This window comes from Zootoca vivipara, chromosome Z1 (genome assembly GCF_965207765.1).
Source record: "Zootoca vivipara chromosome Z1, rZooViv2.hap1.1, whole genome shotgun sequence".
NCBI lineage: Eukaryota > Metazoa > Chordata > Lepidosauria > Squamata > Lacertidae > Zootoca > Zootoca vivipara.
In genome coordinates this window covers 21539536-21561099 of record NC_142583.1, presented here as the reverse complement: position 1 = coordinate 21561099, position 21564 = coordinate 21539536, and the positions used below count along the sequence as shown (strand labels likewise).

General features: G+C 41.9%; 1 protein-coding gene across 6 annotated transcripts in view; it reads left to right on the top strand.

The window, feature by feature from the left end:
- PDGFRA (platelet derived growth factor receptor alpha) overlaps positions 1-20006 on the top strand; it is a 54409-nt gene extending 34403 nt beyond the window's left edge. For all 6 annotated transcript variants that reach the window (XM_060278787.2, XM_060278788.2, XM_088659311.1 and 3 more), the window contains exons 13-23: positions 2244-2348; positions 3206-3316; positions 4034-4187; positions 5363-5529; positions 8611-8726; positions 9002-9124; positions 10144-10255; positions 11107-11206; positions 12698-12803; positions 13985-14220; positions 15630-20006. In XM_060278787.2, coding sequence (XP_060134770.2) covers positions 2244-2348; positions 3206-3316; positions 4034-4187; positions 5363-5529; positions 8611-8726; positions 9002-9124; positions 10144-10255; positions 11107-11206; positions 12698-12803; positions 13985-14220; positions 15630-15777 — 1478 coding nt within the window. In that variant the 3' untranslated portion in view covers positions 15778-20006. The remainder of the gene's footprint in view (positions 1-2243; positions 2349-3205; positions 3317-4033; positions 4188-5362; positions 5530-8610; positions 8727-9001; positions 9125-10143; positions 10256-11106; positions 11207-12697; positions 12804-13984; positions 14221-15629) is intronic.
- The last annotated feature ends 1558 nt before the right edge of the window (positions 20007-21564 follow it).

Sequence of the window (21564 nt, the reverse complement as noted above, 5' to 3'; positions counted from 1 at the left end):
CTGGCAGGCAGCCAATCCCTGCTGAGATAGGGCCAGTGTTGTGATTCGCTAATTGCAGCATTAAGGCGATCTATCACAGGTGGTGGGGGTGTTTTGCCTGGGTTGGCTTAAGGCAGGCATCCCTAAACTTCGGCCCTCCAGATGTTTTGGACTACAGTTCCCATCACCCCCGACCACTGGTCCTGTTAGCTAGGGATCATGGGAGTTGTAGGCCAAAACATCTGGAGGGCCGCAGTTTGGGGATGCCTGGCTTAAGGTATATATACCGGGGCAAGAACCCCGTTTGTCATTCTTGCTCCTGATGTTCCAATAAATCCTTTCTGAGCTGAATCTTGGTCTTGGGTCCTGCCCAAACTATTGAGGGTGGAGGAACGCTCGTGGTTAATTATGAGCTTTTACATACGAAGGAGGTTGGTTTAATCCTAGCCAGGCATCACCAGAGGCCAGCCCTGGAAATGGCTTTCAGTGCTAGGGGTTCAGCCATGGGACATGCAAAATAGTGCCTCTCGTCGTGTGCAGAGGGCTTTCCTTTCAAAAAGATAAACTATGGCCTGCAGAGACAAGCTGTGGATGGAATCATCTGATTCCAGACATTCATGTTGTAAACACCTGGTAAACAAGTCTTTTATCCAAATGAATGCGCACGAGTGCAAACAGGAGACCTACTAATAAACCCCTGACATCCAGGAAGTTCTCCCACCTACCCTGCACATACGGAGCAGAGGTGTGGGCAGAGCAGGAAGTTTTTCTCATGTTGAATATATATATATATATACAGTATATATACAGTCATGACACTGAGTAGAGTGGGCACTGGATGATGACTAGATCGAGCCACGCCAGCAAATGTTTACGACAGGCTGCATCCTGCCATGTGGTCCACAGACCTCAAGTCACAAAAGGCCTTTGGGGGTTTGGTGGAAGCTCAACATGTTGGCGTGGGTTTGACATGTCATAGGAAGCTTTCTTCATCCTGGCTATATCACCAGAAGCCAGATCAAAGTTTTGTTGAACAGTGAGAACTTCCTTGTGGGATTTTCAGAAATGGACCTGACCATGCTTGCACTTTAATGGGGGAAATATTAGGTCAAGCTTCTCTCCCGAATCATCTCTGAATTTTCACACAGGTTCTAAGAGTTGCATTAAAATCTCTGAATTGTGACACAGGTTCGAAGAGCCTTGAGTATACACACACATTGGACAGTTTTAATAACTCCCATAATCTCATCTGGCTGTACAAGTGTGGGACTGACTAGTGTTGAGACTGATTAAAGTTTTCATGGAACACAGAAAGCCAGAAGGGGAAATAGGTCGCAGGTGGTATAATAATTGGGAAGTTTGCTAAGTGAGAGAGCCCCAATCTGTCAGGCTGAAAAAGCTGCCCACCTATTTTCAGAGGTTTCTCTGTAAGCATGAGGTGCAGAAACTTGCCCTTTTAAATGAAAGTGGAGGCGTTGAGGACCCTGTGGAAACTGCTAGGACAGATCTTTCTTGCAAATATAAAGTCTTACAAAAATCAGTTTAAATTTCTATGTTTTCAGCCAGACTGAATTGTCAGCTAACTCTGGATGTTGTAGCTGTTCAGGGTGCTACCATGTCTTTGTTATAGACTGTTAGACTAATCTCCTCATTGAGGGATCCCTGATCTGCTTCATTTCTTGGGGCATATTTTGAAAACCACTGCTCTGAAGACTCAAATGCAGCCCAGTTTAAGCAAAGCATTCAATGCAACATTGCTGGGATGAGATAAACCAAACTGCATTTGACTCACCAAAGCTGTTTGCTTACAAATGATTTACTCTAGAACAATGTTATTAATGTCAATGGAGTTGTCTTGGAATCATGATGTTGTAAGGCTGTAGAAGAAATGGGTTCACTCTTAGAAATGGGTGTCAGAACTCTGATACATGCTCAGATTTCTCACGTGAGTAGGTATCTCCCATTCATTCAGTTGGAGGAACTGGCTCATCATGTTTCTAGTTACAAGTAGGTAGCACATGCACACAAAAGCTCATACCAATTTCAAACTTAGTTGGTCTCTAAGGTGCTACTGGAAGGATTTTTTTAAAAAAATTTTTGGCTCATCATTTGTTAATGGGTTTTTAGAAATCAGACGGACAAAGGAACACATGCCTTTCACTCTCAAATGCATGCTAGCAGCAGGATCTCAAGAATGCTAGAAGCTGTGAAATAAGATAGGATAGGTTGCCTCTCAGTAATTAGCAACACTCCATTGTTTACAGGACGAATCCTTGGCTCTGGAGCTTTTGGGAAAGTAGTTGAAGGAACTGCCTATGGATTAAGCCGGTCACAGCCTGTGATGAAGGTAGCTGTGAAAATGTTGAAGCGTAAGTGTTTCTTCAGGTTGTAAATACTCCAATACATCTCTCTGGCTCATCTCAAATCGTGAGAATGGCTGAATTAGAACTTAAAAGCGAAATTAACGGACATGATATTTACCTTCTGGATGCTTTTGATTCCATCGAGTTGTTTCTGCTTTTGTGCCTTTATTGCCACTGTGCCCATTCAGCTGCTTCAATCTGTGGAGATGGCACTGTGAAATGTACCACATTGCGTAGCTATGAGAAATTGATATTTTAGTGTGGTGGCACTTTGGAGCTCACCTTTCTAATGACATTTCATTGAACACTTTTAGGCACCTGCTTAAAACATTTTTGTTTAGGGAAGCCTACCCAAACATGTTCATATTGATGGGCTTTAATATTTTAAACACTTGTAATGTGTTTTTTAAACTGTTTTATTCATAAGTTTCTTGTAAATGACTTGGACGTTTTACTACAATCAAATGTTGTGTAAACCTGGTTTAGGCCTGGTTCTGGCACAGAAACTGTTTTGGTCAGCCTGCAAGCATCATATGAGACCTTCCTTTGTGTGGTCCCCTCCATGAGATGTCTGGAGGGCGGCAACAAGAGAACAGGCCTTCTCTGCAGTGGCTCCCCAGTTGCAGAATACTCTCCTCAGGGGGGTTCACCTGGTGCTTTCCTTACATATCTTTAGGCACCAGGTGATAACATTTCTCAGAAACCAGGCCTTGGGCTGATTAAACATTCCATGACAAAAACTCGATCATAAGACCATAATCAACAGCATGTTAATTATGTATAACCCTATCACTTTATTATCACTTGTATCTTATCTGTTCAATACAAATTCTAATTAGTTGCTCTATTCATTTTTCCAACAGCCACTGCGAGAACCAGCGAAAAGCAGGCTCTTATGTCTGAATTAAAGATAATGACCCATCTTGGACCCCACTTGAACATAGTGAACTTGTTAGGAGCTTGTACAAAGTCAGGTAGGTTTGGTTAAGAGTCTTCTCACACCATTGAAATAAGGAACTGAGCGGCTCCTGGCTGTTCTGTTTGCTTGATCTCACTGACCTAGTATTCAGACAGGGAGGCAGACTCCATAATTTGCCAGGTCAAAAGGTAGCTACTAGACTAGATGACTGCTGAGAGTCATTCCACTATAATTGATCTATAATTATTTGCCCACATCGTATAAACATCTGCCTGCTGTAGCCATCACAGCGTACAGGTTATCAGGCCTACACAATCTGTGACCCACCAAGACAAACATAGAGTGTTTAGCCCTTGATGGAAGCCCACCTGGACCTTAAAAACAGCAGGGCTCTCGTGCATCTGGCGGGTCACAGCTGATGGGTCACGAATTGCAAAGGCCTTATTCAGATTGTCAACTCTTCACGACAGGGTTTTATAGGTGTCAATGCAGGAAAGCTCAGGCCGTAGCTGGGAATTAATTAAAATTCATTTCCTGGCTCCAGGATTTGGAGGGCCCTCAGGCAAGGACACCCAACAGCCTGCTTTAATCTCAAAAGGTGGGGCATGCATACCAGGAATTGTCTCGGGCCATCTCTGAGACAGTGGGAGAGTGAGCTTCTTGCTGATTTTAGACCTGACCTCACCATTCTGTGGAGATGACCCTGGCAAGTGGCTAAGCGTTTTGATTCATTTCTTCTTCTTCTTGGCCCTTTTTATCCCACCTCCATCAGGCCCAATTTATATCATAACAGAATATTGCTTTTATGGAGACTTGGTGAACTACCTACATAAAAACAGGGACAACTATCTGAATCGACATCCTGAAAAGCCCAAGAAGGACCTGGACATTTTTGGAATGAACTCAGCTGATGAAAGTACTAGGAGGTAGGTTATATTTTTCAGGCCTGGAAATGGTTCTTTCTTTGGATAAGTTGCATAGAATTGGGAAGTGGGGCACAATAGGTCATGTGCTTTTTGTCATGGCAAGAAAGTTGAATCTGATGCAAAATGGGGGGGCATTTTGCCAAATATTATTGGGGGTGGTGAAATTGTCAAGCAGTTTTTCTCAGACCCCCCCCCCTGGAAAATGTTGGTTTGTTTAATGTTGAATGAAACACTATTGTGAGTTCATGTTGGAGGATGAAATGGGCTGAGGAGAACTGGAAGGAGTAGATAGGGAAGCTTTTAATGTTTGATGGATTTCTGTATTTTAATATTTTGTTGGAAGCCGCCCAGAGTGGGCCGGATGGGCGGGATATCAATAATAAATTATTATTATTACTTAGTATTCGACTAAGTTTTACTCATAATAGACCTATTGAAATTAACTACTGTACGGTAATATGGCAAAATTAGGTCTATTAATTTCAGCAGGTCTACTCTGAGTAAATACCAATTTCCCAACAACAGTATTCAAGTAGATCCATCTTTGCATCCAGAATTCATGGGTGGCAAAATTTACCTTTTCCACCAAATAGTCTCCAGAAGAAAGACTGAAATTCTCCCACAATTCAGGGGAAGCACGAAAAAACAAAGAGTGCTATTCAACTAAGAACATAACTGCTGAAATTAAGGGACCTAACTTACTCAGGAATTTCAGTGGGTCCACTGTGATCAAAACTTAGTTGAATACTACTGGAAAAGTTTGAAAATTCGATAGGAAATTTCTTTTCTGAGAAATTCCAGGTCATCTTTAATTTTGAGGGAAAGGATCGTATTATAACTACAGTCGTACCTTGGAAGTCGAACGGAATCCATTCCAAAATCCCATTCGACTTCCAAAACCAAAGTACGGCTTCTGAGTGGCTGCAGGAAGCCTCTGCAGCCAATCGGAAGCCGTGGAAGCCCCATCGGACATTTGGCTTCCAAAAGAACATTTGAAAACTGGAATACTCACTTCCAGGTTTTGATCATCCAGGAGCCGATTTGTTTGGGAGCCAAGGCATTTGAGATCCAAGGTACGACTGTATATCTACTCTGTTTTGTGAGTTGAGATGAGTGTGGCACAAATCCCCACCGTAAACTTATTTCTCTGTATTGCTGTTGCACTTTCATTCCAGCTATGTAATCCTATCCTTTGAAAACAATGGTGAATATATGGATATGAAGCAAGCAGAGACAATGCAGTATGTGCCAATGCTAGAAAGGAAAGACAGATCGAAATATTCTGACATCCAAAGGTCATTGTATGATAGACCTGCTTCGTATAAGAAAAAATATGTGTCAGGTAAGTTAAGGTGCATTTCAAATATACCGTAAGGCTAATATTCTGCCTTAATCCCAAGTAGTCATGGAAGGCTTCCAACGTGAAACACCACTTATTTTTATCTGCTTTTTAAGTGAGATGCTGAGCTGAGTTTGATTATTTAATGGTTTCCTGCTGCTACTTTTTACATTGTTTCCCTCTACTCTGATTTTTTTATGGGAGTGTGGAGCTAGTCCATGCCATATTTTAGGCTGCTGGTTTAGTTCTGTTCATAGCTGTCAAGTTCTCCCTTTTTTAAAGGGAAATTCCCTTATGCTGAATAGGCTTCCTCGTGAGAAAAGGGAAAACTTGGCAGCTATGGTTCTATTGTAACGAGGTGTTTCTGTTTTTATGCTTTTACTATGTATGTGAGCTCCCATGGGGAAGCTTTGCCCTGAAAGACTGCACAGAGGGGCAGGGGGAGGAAATAAATAACTATAAATACATCCTCTCAAAGTATAATGCCTTTGTGATGTTTCTGTGACAACTGCATTTAGCCAGTACTGCTATTTTATTGATTCCTCTTGCATAAAAGTGTAGCTCACGTTTATCCTGTTGCAAAAGGGGTCTTTATTCAGTATTTGCTTTGGTTCCTCAAAACTGAAAACTTTGACACAGAAAATAAATCATTGGATTATTATTTCCATTATTCTAAATAAGCAGAGTCCAAAAGTAAACTGGTTATCGTGGGTAATGGTGGGGGAGAGATTTGATTTGGTTCACGTTGAAAGGTGGATTTTTGTACCCAGTAAAAATTACAAGTTCACAAGGTAAGATAAAACATGGGAAAAAATTGTTAAGATACACCCATGTAAAAAATAAAAAACTTATAAACATCACATGATTGTTATTGTAGTTTAACAATATTTGGAAATCATTTTTATAAACACTGCAATTGGTTAAGTTTAGGATAAGTACAATAACAAACACAGCCAACCTTCCAAATTCACACTTCTCTGAATTTTGCAGTGCAATTCTCCCATCAAGTAATGCACACAATAATGCATGTACTAGGGTAAAATGTGCATATAAATGCATATATTACTGAAAATAACATAAACAATGCATTATGTTAGGGAGAACAGCTGTACAAAAATATGTATATTGGGCAAGATTTCATTTAAAATGTATATATTGGGAGAAATTTGCACTAAAATGTTGATGGATTTTCATGAGGCCCTTTGAAAAATAAAATCACAAACTGATGTGGAATTGGAAAAACGAGAAATCAAAATTGATATACAGTGGTACCTCTACTTACGAATAACTCTACTTACGAATGTTTCTACTTACAAATGGAACTCCGTCCGCCATCTTGGATGCGGTTTAGATAGGATTTTTTCTCCCAGTGCATTCCTATGGGATTCGACTTACAATTTTTTTCGACTTATGAATGTGCATTCGGAACGCATTAAATTCGTAAGTAGAGGTACCACTGTATTCGCCTGGCCCTAGTTGTGCGCCCCTTGGGACTCACACCCAGCAATGCAACTCACCCTGCCAAATGTACCTGAAAACCTGAAGGAAGATAGGTTTTACAAGGAGAAGAAAACTTGAACTATGGGTTTCTGCAAGCGGAATCAATGAATGAGCCTATATCTAAGTTGCGGGAGTGAATGACAGAGCAGCGCGGCAGGGCTTACCCAACCTCCAGTTAGTTAAGTTGCTATTGCTTCCTTAAGAGGTAGAGGGAGGCAGTAGGTTCGCTGTACCTGTGTCCAAAAACATTGGTGAAGATCCATAAATAAAAATGCTGCATGAATTCTGAGATCCTCTGAAACTAGACCGTTCCTTTTGCCTTGCCACCACCACGCAGCACCATAATGCCCATTCTTGCATATGTGAAGGAAGCTGGTCGGCAGAATGGTACCAAATTATTATTATACCTAGTAAGAGCCAGTGTCATACGTGGCACTTGTAGTAACTTCGCTACCTTTCTGGATTCAGCAGAATTTTGAGCCATTTGGCTGGGCTATTTGTTAGGGATTCATTTCCAGCAGACTCACTGCCCTCATATAGAACACTCCCAAATGATTTGTAGAGTATTAAATTGAGGGTTAGGAAAGGCCCATATGGCTAACTCATCCCTTTTACTGTCCTTTGACTAAGAAATCTGATCCGCGGCATTCAAAACAGGTTGGGTCACCCCGGCTTGCGGTTTCAGAACCTGATTCTTTTCCAGACCCAGGCTTAAGAGGCTAGTCAACTCTAGTATATCACTGAGCCAACAGGGTAATTGAATAGCTAGGTTTTAGACAGTTTGCTGCCATCATTTCCCAGGACAAAAATAAGGATAACTGCCCATAGAATCACTGGTCCTTGGATGGCATTGAATGGTTCCCATCAAATAGTTAACCAAGGAACATGAGAATTCTGCGGGGCTAGAAGAGACAAAAATGGATGTATATATGAACAAAGTTGACAAGAGTATGCCATCTCTAAATCATTGCTTTGGGTATAAACCACAACTGGAATAAAGTACAAAAACAAGCTGCATAATATGTAGGTGGCACTTTTTTAATCCTACAATTTCTTGGAAAAAGTCTATAATCAGCGGAGAAAGGACAGCTATATTTGGTATTTGTACTTTTTTTTTACGGCAGTGTCTATCGCTGATTGATGCAAATGTACAAGTGAGCCGCTTGTTTTGAAGAAATGTTTTGGAAGGAGATGTTGGAGCGCTGGTACCAGGGAAAGCGGGGAGGAATGGCATTGGATATGTGTAGGAAGACAGCGGCAGTGCTAGAAAATACAGCATCTGTTTATTCTCTGATGTCAGGGGTGGTCAGTATGATGCCCTCCAGATGTTGTTGGACTTCAGCTCCTATCATCCTTGATCACCGGCTGATGGAAACTGTAGTTCAGCAACATCTGGATGGCACCACAATGGCTGCCCTTGCTCTGTGTAGTTTAAAAACAAACTTTTCATCAGTTCAAGTGAGTTCCTTGCGAACAGACATGTTCTGAAAAGATGATGGAACGAAACAGATTGTCTGTCCGATGTATGCTTTCAATGCGCCTTCATGTTTCAGATGTTTTTTTCTTTTCATCTTCCCTACTCAGAACTAGATGTGAAGAACCTCCTCTCTGATGACCATTCAGAAGGCCTCACTTTGTTGGACCTGCTCAGCTTCACTTACCAAGTTGCACGGGGAATGGAATTCTTAGCTTCTAAAAATGTGAGTGTCTAAAAGGAAACCGTGAAGGGACTGCCTAGCTTCAAATGATGTTTGTTTTGTTTGGGGAACTTTTAAAAGGTGTTTTTATAAAAGAGCAGCCTACAAGGTTTTAGGGTTTAGAGTTTTAGGGTTGCAATACTGAACGAATCTATCCCAGTGTATTCCAATTAATCTTTTTTTGTTACACATCCTTCTTAAAGTTCCTTCCAACATGAAATATAACGTGTTCGTATTCTTTGCCTACATTCTACTCATGTAATTTATGCATCCCACAGTGTGTTCACCGTGATCTGGCAGCACGGAATGTCCTTCTGGCTCAAGGGAAAATTGTGAAGATCTGTGACTTTGGTCTGGCTAGAGACATCATGCATGATTCAAACTATGTATCTAAAGGCAGTGTATGTACCTTTACATTTATTACCATAGACTATATCATTAGAAAACATAAACTAATGCAAACAGTGCTTTGGGATCTTGTGGTGTGTGTGTGTGTGTGTGTGTGTGTGTGTGTGTGTGTGTGTAAAATGAAATTAACTGATATTCAGATAACAAACATCCATCCAGTCTCTCCAACCAACGTATTCATGCCAAATACAACCAACATCAAAGCACTCTTTACACATTACAGAAAAGTTGGGTTTTGCTGCACAGAATTTCCTTCCTTCTCTGCAGGCAAATTATAGTAATGTATTGTGTGTCTTGTTGGAGCTGTAATTAGAATGGGCAAGGTTTGCACAGGACTTCACATTTACTATAGCATGAGAAGCATATAGATTGATGAGATATCTCTCTCCCCACCCCCACTTACTTGTCTAGCTCATACAAGTTTTCTCAAAACAATTGGAGCATTTTTCAGTATTTGCGAAACTATTTATCAAACTTTATCAAAATTATTATTTATTATTCTTGGATTAGTTTCTACTCAGAGTCAACAACAACATTTGAGAGTCATTCAGTGGAAGTCAGTAGGTTGCATTGCCACTGGCCTCCATAATGACAAAATGCCACACAAGGCTCATAATCACACTATTTTAAATAATATTACTGGAAATTATTTGAATAAAACCAAAATATAGAAAATTGTATCACCTCTTCAGACAATACTACTGATATGTGGTTCTGTAAGCCATTTTAAAGTCTCAGTTGTGTTTGGGTGGCCAGGTACATTGTAAGAGGCATTTTAATATCTCCATAGATTTTTTAAATGTTACCCACCCCAAGCTTTTGAGATATGCTAAAAATCATATATATATACATATATACATATACATATACATATATACATATACACATACACACACACACACACACACACACACACACACATATATATATATATATATATATGTACTGGTGAACAACTCCTTTTATGATTGTTTTAGTAACTACTCCTATTGATTTTTTTGTATTCTTGCAGACTTTCCTTCCAGTGAAATGGATGGCACCTGAAAGCATTTTTGACAACCTGTATACAACATTAAGTGATGTCTGGTCTTATGGCATTCTGCTGTGGGAAATATTTTCTCTTGGTAGGCATCCTCATTACTTTTGGAACATAAAACAATGGGATTTCAATGAATAACTGGAAATCTGCTAATTGTGCTGTGTAGGCATGTGGCTAGAGGCTAGTCGAACCCCTTCAAAATGTTTAAATCCAACGAGAAGACTGACTACGAAGATAAATGTAAAAAAGCAGGTGGTCATATCCCTAATGAGGCAGAAAGGAACACCATGTTCTCCTGACTAGATGCTACCTTGCATATCCCGATTCTTATCCAAACTACAAGTGATATAATCCCCCCACTAGGCAATGCTTCTTCTAAGAGAAGTTTAAGGGCAGGTCTTGGCTTAAACCAGGCATCCCCAAACTGCGGCCCTCCAGATGTTTTGGCCTCCAACTCCCATGATCCCTAGCTAACAGGACCAGTGGTCGGGGAAGATGGGAATTGTAGTCCAAAACATCCGGAGGGCCGAAGTTTGGGGATGCCTGGCTTAAACTAAATTTCACCGCAGGAAAAGGATACATTTGGTGCCCCCATTTGTTCAGTGTTGTTTTTTAAATAACATTTGCATCGTCTCCAAACATGATTTATCTCTGTTGTTTAAGGTGATCCTGGAACGTAACCCCCACGTAGGTTGCAGGCTTACTGTAATTAATTCTTACATCTCACTCACTAACTGACTGGCTGGCTGCCTCACCCTCATATACACCTGAAAGCTTGACTGAGAATATTCTAGAAGGTTTGAGGAACATGGCAGTTCTCAGAAAATCTTGAAAGGTTCAATATGGTCCTAAACATTCGAAAAACCAATCCATGCATAGAATTTATTTTACTCCAACAAAAAATTATAATGACATCTATTTCCCCTTGACTTTCAGGTGGCACTCCATATCCTGGCATGATGGTTGATTCCATGTTCTATAATAAAATTAAAAGTGGCTACCGAATGGCAAAACCGGACCATGCTACCAGTGAGGTGTAAGTATTCTTTTCGTCTCATTCTTCTACAACACCTCAGGGAAAATTATGCACAGAGCACTTGGACTGATCTAGAAGCGCCCTCACAACATTCAATCCAAACATATCTAAACCTCTCCGGGTTAAACTTGGGAAGCAGGGAGGCAAAGCCCTGCAAGCTTGCAGCAGAACCTGGCTGTGTATGATGCTGATTAACTTTCCTACATCCTACAATGCGTTCTTCTCCCAGGTGATGGGATCTCAGCCAGATGGGGATCTAGCCTGAGCAGGGTGGTGAGATGCTAGGCTTCCATAAAAGGGAAGCAAGGCAAACTCAAGCACATTCAAATACAGGTTCTGGTAAGCAGTGGCGAAGCTTCATGCTCCGGCATCAGGGGTGGAGAGTAGGCGGGGGTGGGGCTGGCACACATTCTGAGGGCATGGCACACCGCCCGTAGGGGCGTGCATTCTGGGGGTGTGGCGCTCCGCCCGTAGGGGTATGGCATTCTGGGGCCGTGGACCACCACCTGAGGGGGCAGGGCGCCCAGCGCAGGCGGGGGAACAGCCACGATGGCACCCTTGGGATGGCACCCGGGGCAGAGCGCCCCTATCGCCCCCCCTTCCTACGCCCCTGCTGGTAAGGCAACAACTAGCAGGACAAGTTTTAGGCAATGTCAAATAGAGGTCAGGTTCCATTAAGGCAGGAGTGGGGAACATGTGGCTCTGCAGAAGCTGCCCTGGCTGTTGACCATACTGTCTGGGGCTGACAGTGTCTAACTACATCTGGAGGGTCCCAGAGATCTGGTTCAGGTGAAGCAATATCCAAACTCTTCTGGTGAGGGAAGACCAGGGACATGGGAGGAGGCTCAACATGGCTTCAATGGCAAGCAAACACAGGCCGAGGTTTAAATATTTGAGTATCTAGCTCCAGTGGGTTTGAAGGGCTTAGCCAGCTTCAGAAGCTGTCGATTCTGGTGACACCGGGGAGGCAATGGGTTCTGCTAAGGCTTCTGGGCTGGAATATTCAGAGCTCACAGATGGCAACACAGCCTCCAAAGGCTAGAGAGGTGTTGAAGGCATGGGCTCCGGCTTGGATATTCCTTGGCAATGGAGACAGGAGGCAAATCTATTTCCCACTCCAATACTTCTTCTGAATCTCCAGCATTGGACCCCAAGACCATGCCACAATGTCACTCAAAAAATACTTTAAAAGAAGTTTCCTTTCTTTAAAAAAAGGTGACAAACATGCAAATAAATGCATGGCTGGTCGTGTGGCACTTTTAAGAGTAAAAGAAGGATAGGCAGCCTGCCCGAAGCATGGGGAAAGGAGTAAGACTGATGGCTGAGCCAATCTCCAGTTCATCAGTTTGCACATTTGTCACTGCACCAGCAAAGCTCGGCTTCCTCTATGGCTCTCTTCCCCCGCATTATGTCTGTCTTTATACTGTCATCAATTTGCTTAAACGTCACAAATTATTAAGCTCTTCCTTCCCGCCTCAATACTGTCCACAGGTATGACATCATGGTGAAATGCTGGAACAGTGAACCCGAGAAAAGACCTTCTTTTTACCACTTGAGCGAAATAGTTGAGAACCTGTTGCCTGGAGAATACAAGAAGGTTTGTCCTTTTGGAAACTGGGTTGCTTCTAGGATTTCAGAAGAAGACATTGCTTGGTTGTGCCATTGACTCTTGGCTCTTAAGTGGGGTAAATAAAATGTTGTTACACGATGACACTGCAGGGAATGGTGAAAATGTGGAGATAGAAAACCCCACCATAATATCCTACTCCAGGGGTCAGCAACCTTTTTTAGCTGTGGGCCGGTTCACCATCCCTCAGAGCATGTGGTGGGCTGGACTATATTTTGAAAAAAAAAAAATGGACGAATTCCTATGCCTCATAAATAACCCAGAGATGCATTTTAAATAAAAGCACACATTCTACTCATGTAAAAACACCAGGCAGGCCCTACAAATAACCCAGAGATGCATTTTAAATAAAAGGACACATTCTACTCATGTAAAAACACACTGATTCCTGGACCGTCCACGGGCCGGATTTAGAAGGCGATTGGGCCGCATCCGGCCCACAGGCCTTAGGTTGCCTACCCCTGTCCTACTCCTAATACTGGTAGGCAGAGGTGATCTATTTCAAGCAGCAGATTTTGAAGGTAGCATAAGAGGGTGACAAATTGTCAGTCCTATTCCTCCTCTTTTCAGTTTGGCCCTGTAGCTTTCTCTGTCCTGCACCTGATGTCATGTGATGTCAGGACAAGTGGGTGTGGTTTGGGCCTTACCATGTCAGAGGGCAAATGGAGAGGCCTAGTGGCCTTAATTAGGCTCACGAAGGTCAGAAGTCCCACCCCACTGCCTTAAAAGACGCTTCTCACCCCATGTGACACAAAACACTACTCATGTGCGAATACATTCATTGAAAGGAAATCCTATTTTGGGAGAGTATGGCAGGCATGTCCAACAGGTAGATCGTGATCTACCAGTAGATCACTGGACGTCTGCGGTAGATCACTCGTAGATCATTGGCTCCCCTCAAAGAAGCTGAACAACTGTGGCTCCCCTAAAAAAAGCTCAACATTTACCTCCTCCCTAAAAAAAACTCAACAACTTTGATCGAAGCCCCACAAAATGGACCTTCCTCCTTCCTGAACCCAAAAAGGGGGTAGATCACTGCCAGTTTTTAACTCTGTGAGTAGATCGCCGTCTCTTGGGAGTTGGCCACCCCTGGAGTATGGGATGGAGAGCCTTAAATAATTCCAACCAATTTTGTTATATGTATATTTCAGAGCTATGAGAGAATTCACTTGGACTTCTTGAAGAGTGACCATCCCGCTGTCACACGCATGAGAGCGGACTGTGACAACACCTACATTGGAGTCACTTACAAGAATGAAGACAAAATGAAGGACAGGGAAAGTGGATTTGATGAACAAAGACTCAGTGCCGACAGTGGCTACATAATCCCCCTGCCGGATATTGACCCAGTTTCAGAAGACGAACTTAGCAAAAGGAACAGGCACAGGTACAGCCGATTAAAGTTCACTGTGACCTAAATCCCGACATCATTAACCACTAGGGCTGGATGGATCAGTCTATTTCTGTGCCATTGTTAATTTTATGTCTCTCACAGTTTTCACATGGATCTGCAACTTAAAAGAATATCTACAACAACGTACATATTTAAATAACCATTTCCCACAAAGCATGGCAGAGCAATGTAGTCAGCATTCCGTTTTTTAACCCCAAATGCCAGTTGGAGCAGAAGATGGAGAAGAAGTTGGAGCAATGCCAGTGACTTCAGTGGGGCTGGCTTGCGATCTGTCCCTCTCTGCTCCCTGAGTGCCCGATTTGGGTCTTCTGTTCCTATCAATGGTGGGAATCCTCCTGACTGTGTTTCCACCTGCTCACAAGTTTGGCACATGTGGAACAGGGAGCTCTGTGCCAGAGGATTCTTGCTGGCACCACTCTGTTGATGGAACTGTTCCGGCTGGTAAAATCTCTACCCCACCTACCTAATCCCCCACGCACCCAGCACAGCAGACTAGGAGTCTGGATTGAAGCCTAGATGTATTTTTTCTTCAAAGTATGCATTTCTAAATGTACTTTTTTATAAGAAAATGTCAACATTTGGTACCCTTGGTTGAGACAAGAACCTCTGCAAAATTCAGAGAATGGGGAACTCTGAAGGAAAACACCTTGACCTTAGCCTGGGAAATGAAGGTCAGGTCACTATTGCAAAGAAGAAGCACCTCAAATATTCCTGTTACCCACTCAAGGCAGCATATCCAGAATGTTGATTTAAAACATGTTAAGTAATATGTCCTTGATTAGTGATTTCAGTGCTGAATATAGGCAGCTTTTTACCATTATAATTTATCATTATGTGCACAGAACTAGTGGCTGATCTGATCTTCAGTATTGTCCAGTGAATGGTAGAGTCCAGATAGTATTTTACTTCTCCCATGCTTCCTCAGATCTATGTGCTCTATTCATCCCTTGTTTCCTGAGATTTGTCATCAGGTGTGGACCTGTGCTAGAACTCCCTTTAGTCCCACACATTGTAATGGTGAAGCTCAGCAAGGCTGACCAGGGCTCTGCATGAATTTAATGTGCTACCTGGGATATGCTCCCAGAATCCTCTGCAATGAGCAGTGGTTTGGTGACAAATGCACAGGGATTCCTAAGCAAGCAAGCTGATGTGGAGAAATTTCCCCAAAGGTAGAGAGCTTGAAAAACTGCAGCATTAAAGCATTTAATGTAAGAGTGAGTCTCTTTGGGGAACTTTTCTTTTGGACTCCAAAATTATGTGGCATGTGCCTTCTGATGAATTCCTAATGAGGACTTCTGTTGCCCCAAGACAATTGTAGAATGTGTTCTTCACAGTGTGTTTTTAAGTTCCTAAATGTTTTCCCCTGTGGTCTTCTTACACAGTTCCCAGACTTCCGAAGAAAGTGCCATCGAAACTGGTTCCAGCAGCTCCACATTCGTAAAGCGAGAGGACGAGACCATTGAGGATATTGACATCATCGATGATATTGGAATGGATTCCTCAGAACTGGTTGAGGACAGTTTCCTGTAATTCCCGAAGGAAGTAGTGGACATCTTTTGAGGGGTGCGAGACAAAGAAAGAAAGAAAGAAAGAAAGAAAGAAAGAAAGAAAGAAAGAAAGAAAGAAAGAAAGAAAGAAAGAAAATCTCAACACATAACTCATGGATTTTTGATTCCCTAAGGAAAACCACTTTAACATAGATGGTCGAGACTTGCAATCCCAAGTGTCCCAACAAGGGACGTAAAGATCTCACCCAGATTTGTGAAACAAGAAGACATTTAGAAACCAGCTTTTAAGCACTTCCATAGCATCTCAGTACCATTTGCTGTTCTGATAGGTGAGTGGATAAAGGAAAAGGCCATGAACAGTCCATTTTGTGTTTCAAGGGCATTCACAACTCAGATGAATAACATTTCCACTACGGTGAAACATCACCCATGTAATTATGTAAATACCTTTCCAGGATGTTTTGTGCCATATGTGGAATAGGCATTTTTTTAGAAGACCACTCAAGACTTCTGTGTATTTTCTTCCTTCAGTCTCATCACAAGCTGCTGTTGAACTATCACATGAGATGAAGTACATGCAAAAAGAAAAAAAAGAAAGAAAACCACTTTTGAAACTCAAACTAATTGGTACTAGGAAACCTTTTTACCTTTTTTGCAGCTAATACAAATAAAATGGAATTACAAAATTTCTAACCTTATACGATAGCTTAGTAAATCAAGTGAGACTCTTCATAACCATAGAATAATAATTGTTTACCTACTGCTGTTTTCAGTATCAGTAAGTATAGTTTATAACTACTCCTTGTCCTTCCTTAAAACACAGTACTGAAAAAAACTAATGAACTAAAGCGTTTTAGCATTTATACATTTACAAGAAACAACTGTTCTATTTGATTGTTAATGGCTTTGGTAAATTAAAACTAGTTTAGGAAGTAGGGAAAGCTAATGTATTCTACGGCATCCACCCTTAGCGGAGTAGCTATCCTAATACAATGAATTTATGTGCTGGTGAATCCTCCTTTGATTCAGTGGAACTCTTCAGAAATTGAAGTTTATTTTTAAACCTTCATTTGCAACCAGGTTCCTCAAGTTATTGCACAAAATATGTGTGGCTAATCAATCAATAGTAAGGCTGCTTGGAGCGGTCGAGAAACAGAGCACATCGGGAAGTTTGTTTTGGGTTTGCATGTGACGAATGGATTGGATGCACCAAATGCTCTTTCTGAAAACCCTTCTTTCTGAGCCTGAGATTTCCAATTAAGTATGTAGCCACTTTGGAAAGAAAGAAAGAAAAAGTTCTACTTCTGGTAGAACAGATATGGAACTGGTTCCTCTTGCCCTTGTCAAGGTTTTAGCTATAACATTGGACGTTAACAAGTAAAGAGTCTTTTTCCATCCACACCAGCGGGCGCTGAAATGAGAGTAAAGCAATTGTTTCTAAACAATGTTGCATTTTTGGAGGAAATACATTTGAAATATAGGATTGGGACCTCTGTGGTGTGTATATTCAAGTGGCATATCTGTTTCTGTAATGTGTAAAATGGCCCCAAGCAGTTGCTGATACTTCTTTTAGTCACTCTCACACAATAGTTTGAGATCAGTCCTGCATTAATCTGAATATAATGTGTCCGATAGTGTTTCTGTGATGATTTACAATGCGTTCCTGGATGAGCCTCATTCAGTTCTATGGGACTTATTCCCAGCTAAGTGGGCATAGAGTTGCAGCTCTAGGCTGTGATTTTGTCACAGTCTATGGAAATAATGAACTGGAATCAGTCTAAGACACACAGGGAGCAGGAAAGTATGGTGCAAAAAGAAATTCCACTTTTTTCATATATCCAGAGCTTGAGTTTCATTAAAGAGAAATGTCACAGGGTAAACGCGCGAAAGAGCTGTGCCATTAGCTCGAAAATCCCTGTTCTCTTATCCTAGACATGTACATGGCAGGCAACAGTAGCTCACTGGTGAGGAAAAAGGAATATGACGTATTATTGGCATATTCTGTGTAGTTATAATAAAACATACCAAGAATCTACACACATATAAAAAACATTCTGAAAATGCTTTTTTTAAAGGGTTTTTAAAAAGACATTGAATTTTCCATGAGGTTCACCATCCCCATCTAGCGTCACATTGTATAACACACTTAAAACATTTTATTTGCAGCTGTATAGCTGAGTCCCTGGTATTGAAACCAGATGGTAGAGCATTAATTGACCTGGCATTTCCTTCATGCAAATGTGGCCCAATGTGGAGGCTTGCTGATATCACTAAGAGCAGCATAGGGTAGCAATTGGCCAGTGGTGAGCAACCATTTTGAGCAATACAACTTTCTCTGTGCCAAACAGGTTTACCTACGATTACAGCTATGGCTCCATACTTTACTGATGTGGTAGTTAAAGGACAAACAGATGAAGGCAGCTTGTGCTAGAGACAGTGCTGTGTTGGAATTAAGCTCCACAGCAGTTGATGAGCACCTGGCAGGATTAAAAATGCAGTTTAAATCAATGCTTTGCACCAGACTCAGAACTACACAGCCATCTCTTTTGATGCTAAATAACTAACTACAACTTAAACATGAAGCATCAAGTGATGCTTCAGCGGAACGAGTGAAAAAGAGCTCCCAAACCTCCCAAAATAAGTGCGGAACCATATCCCATTAAAATTAATGGGACTTAAATGTGCTTCCTTGTGCACTTACGGATATCTGTGGTAAATAATTATTTGAGGTTCTGAATGCCAAAACGCAATGGGCCCAGTATAAATCTGTGCAAATACTTGGGCCAAATGAGTAAGTCCAAGCCTTCGAGATATTCTTCTCTGCTAGATCCCATTCATTACAAATGTGCCAGTGCAATGGATGGAAATTGCAAACACCTTACTTGTGTGTCTGTGTTTTGCATTACTGCCTGTGGATCAGGTCTTCTCATGTTCCGCAGGCTTTCCTGTTTCACTGGCCACTAAAGAATAAGCTACCATAATTCGTACCTTGGTTTTTCTTTATCTCACAAAACAAACTCATGCTAATCCCGTATCTTGCTTCAGGTGAACACAGATCCCATTGCAATGTATGTCTGCCCATGTCATAGATGGGGATCCATTTTAATTTCCTGCCTATGTTACAAAGTGGATGAGCACATTTATCGCCACCTACTCTCTCATGTTAGTTATGCCCAACATGTTTTTGGCAATGTAACTATAGCTGGATTGGGACCAAGTTCTACCGGTAGTTGTGGACCAAAATATGCAGTATGTTTTTTTAGATTTATAATCCTATGAAAAGTTCCTGACACTGCAAAGGACTGCACATCAGAAAACTTTACGAAGGCAACACATTAATGCAGGAGGTACCTGTTAGACTAAGGCCTGCAATCTTGTATTCACTTACCCAAGAGTAAGCCCTATTGAATTCAATGGGACTTACTTCTGAGTAGACGTATGTAAGATTGCAATGTTAGTCTTTCAATACTAGCCTGGGGGGAAACCCTGGATTTTGTTACTGTCTTGATGATTTGTTTTAGGACAGGCTTCCTCAACCTCGGCCGTCCAGATGTTTTGAGACTACAATTCCCATCATCCCTGACCACTGGTCCTGCTAGCTAGGGATCATGGGAGTTGTAGGCCAAAAACATCTGGAGGGCGGAGGTTGAGGAAGCCTGTTTTAGGATCTTAGTGACCATTTCTCTGTGGCTCAGTTTTGAGAAGCTTTCAGAAAAGAAATACCCAGCTTTTGTTTGTTCTGTGTTTGTATCATGACAATCGAACCTTGCCTGTGAAACACAACTTTCTCATTTTGAATGGCCCTGTTCCTTACAGTGTGGTCTGCAAATGTACAAACAGTCCTATGATATAATGAGGGACATAAGATAAGGTGATGTTATACATCAATATGTATATATGTATTTTTATATCAACTTTGAGAGTACTGCCAAAACATTTATGACAAGCTGTATCACTGCCTTTGTTTATAATTTTTTTGTTTTTGTTTTTACTGTGATATACTCCACAGGCACGCTAACTGTTGCACTTTTAAATGTCCAAAATTTATATTTTAGAATGATAAAGAAAAGCACGAAAGAGTTTCCATAAAGGTGGTATTGTGAAGTGTTTGAGAAGAACCAGTTGGAATGAGTGACCATAGGTACAAAATGTAATACAATTGCCCATGTTCTTATTTTTGTCTTTTACAAAAAACAACCCATGTAAATTAAGATCTTTATATTTCAATAAATGATATATAATTTAAAGATACCTAAGAGGGTTTTTACTCTTGGCTCAGAGCAGGGCCTTTCCTTTCAAGCAGGCTTCTCCCATGTATGTCTCAGTTCACTTTGTCTCTTTTTAAACAAATGGTAACTGACAGCATCACTGTGTGATCCTATACATGTCTACTCGGGAGTAACTCCTATATTTGAGTTCAGTGAGATTTACTCCTAGTTAAGTGTGTCCAGGATTGCAGCTTCAGAGTACAATCCTAAACCCTCGTGCCTATTTCTGAGGGGGAAGTTCGGATACTGCATAGATTCCTGTCTTGCTGATCTCTGCTGGTGGAAACGGGGGTCCAATGTGAGAGAGGCCCTGAACCGAGGTAGGAGATAAGATGCTGGGACATTTCTCCCACCGGAGACTGAACAGGGATAGCCTCAGAATGAGGAGTTACAGGATACCAGATACTTTGGATCCACTGGATCTAAGGCATAGCTGCCAAGTCTCCCGCTGAAAAATGTGGGATCAGCAGCGGCGCGGCACCGGAAGTTGCTGGACATGCGTAGAAGCGACTTCCGGTGCCGCTGTGCCCAATTTCCGGTGCCCATACATGGGCAGAGCGGCACCCGAAATGTAGCCTGGCAGGTAGGAAATCTGGGGGATTTCCAGGATTTTTTTCCATTCGGGAGAACAGCGGGAAACGGATTAAAATCCGGGGTTTCCCCGCGAAAAATGGGAGACTTGGCAGCTATGATCTAAGGTCTTTTGGATCCACTGAGGGGCGGAATCCTTGGGACCCTCAGCCCCACCTGCCCAGGTAACAAATCCGACAAAAGAGCTAAAAGCAACAGAATTATATATATACAAATACAAAACTTTGAAAACTGCAGAAGAGTAAGAACCCAAAATCCTAGCTTCAGCAGAACCAAATTGGTTTTAGCCAAGTGCTTAAAAGGACTGGGAAAGAAAATAAAAAATATCTTACAGGCAAAAAAAAAAAAGACATAAGAGGAGAAGCCAGGCAAACCTTCATGGGGACAACCTTCCAAAGCCAAAACTAAAAAGGGACCCCTCCTCCCTAGCAGCCATCAACTTGACATCAAAGGACAGGGACAGCTAGAGAGGGGCCTGCAAAGATGATCCCAGTGTGCGGGCAGGTATGTGTAGAAAGAGCCAATCCCTTTGTTGCAAAGCATGCGAGAGCTTTGAAGGTACCATAGTAGCAGTTTGAACTGTGTTTGAAAATGAACCAGGAACCAGCGATAGGGCGGCCATGTGTCCTCTTTTACAGAGGACAGTCTTCTGTTTGATGGTATCCTCTGTTTGAAAGGGCTGGTCTAAGTTCCATTTTGAAGAAGAAAAGGGGGGAACCTTGCCACTGTGCTAGCAGAAGCCCCTTTGTGAGTTAGTATAACTCTGTCTTCAATCCAGAGTGTAGTTTAGAAAATCCCTTCATTTTTCTTAAACTTACTTCCCCCTGTTTCCATCACTCTTCCATATCCAGAGGGATTTATTATACACATCCCTAGGGTTGGGTTCCAAACCTGAGCAAGGGGGTAGAAAGAAATTTTATTTTCTCCTGCCTCCAAGGCAGCTCCCACCC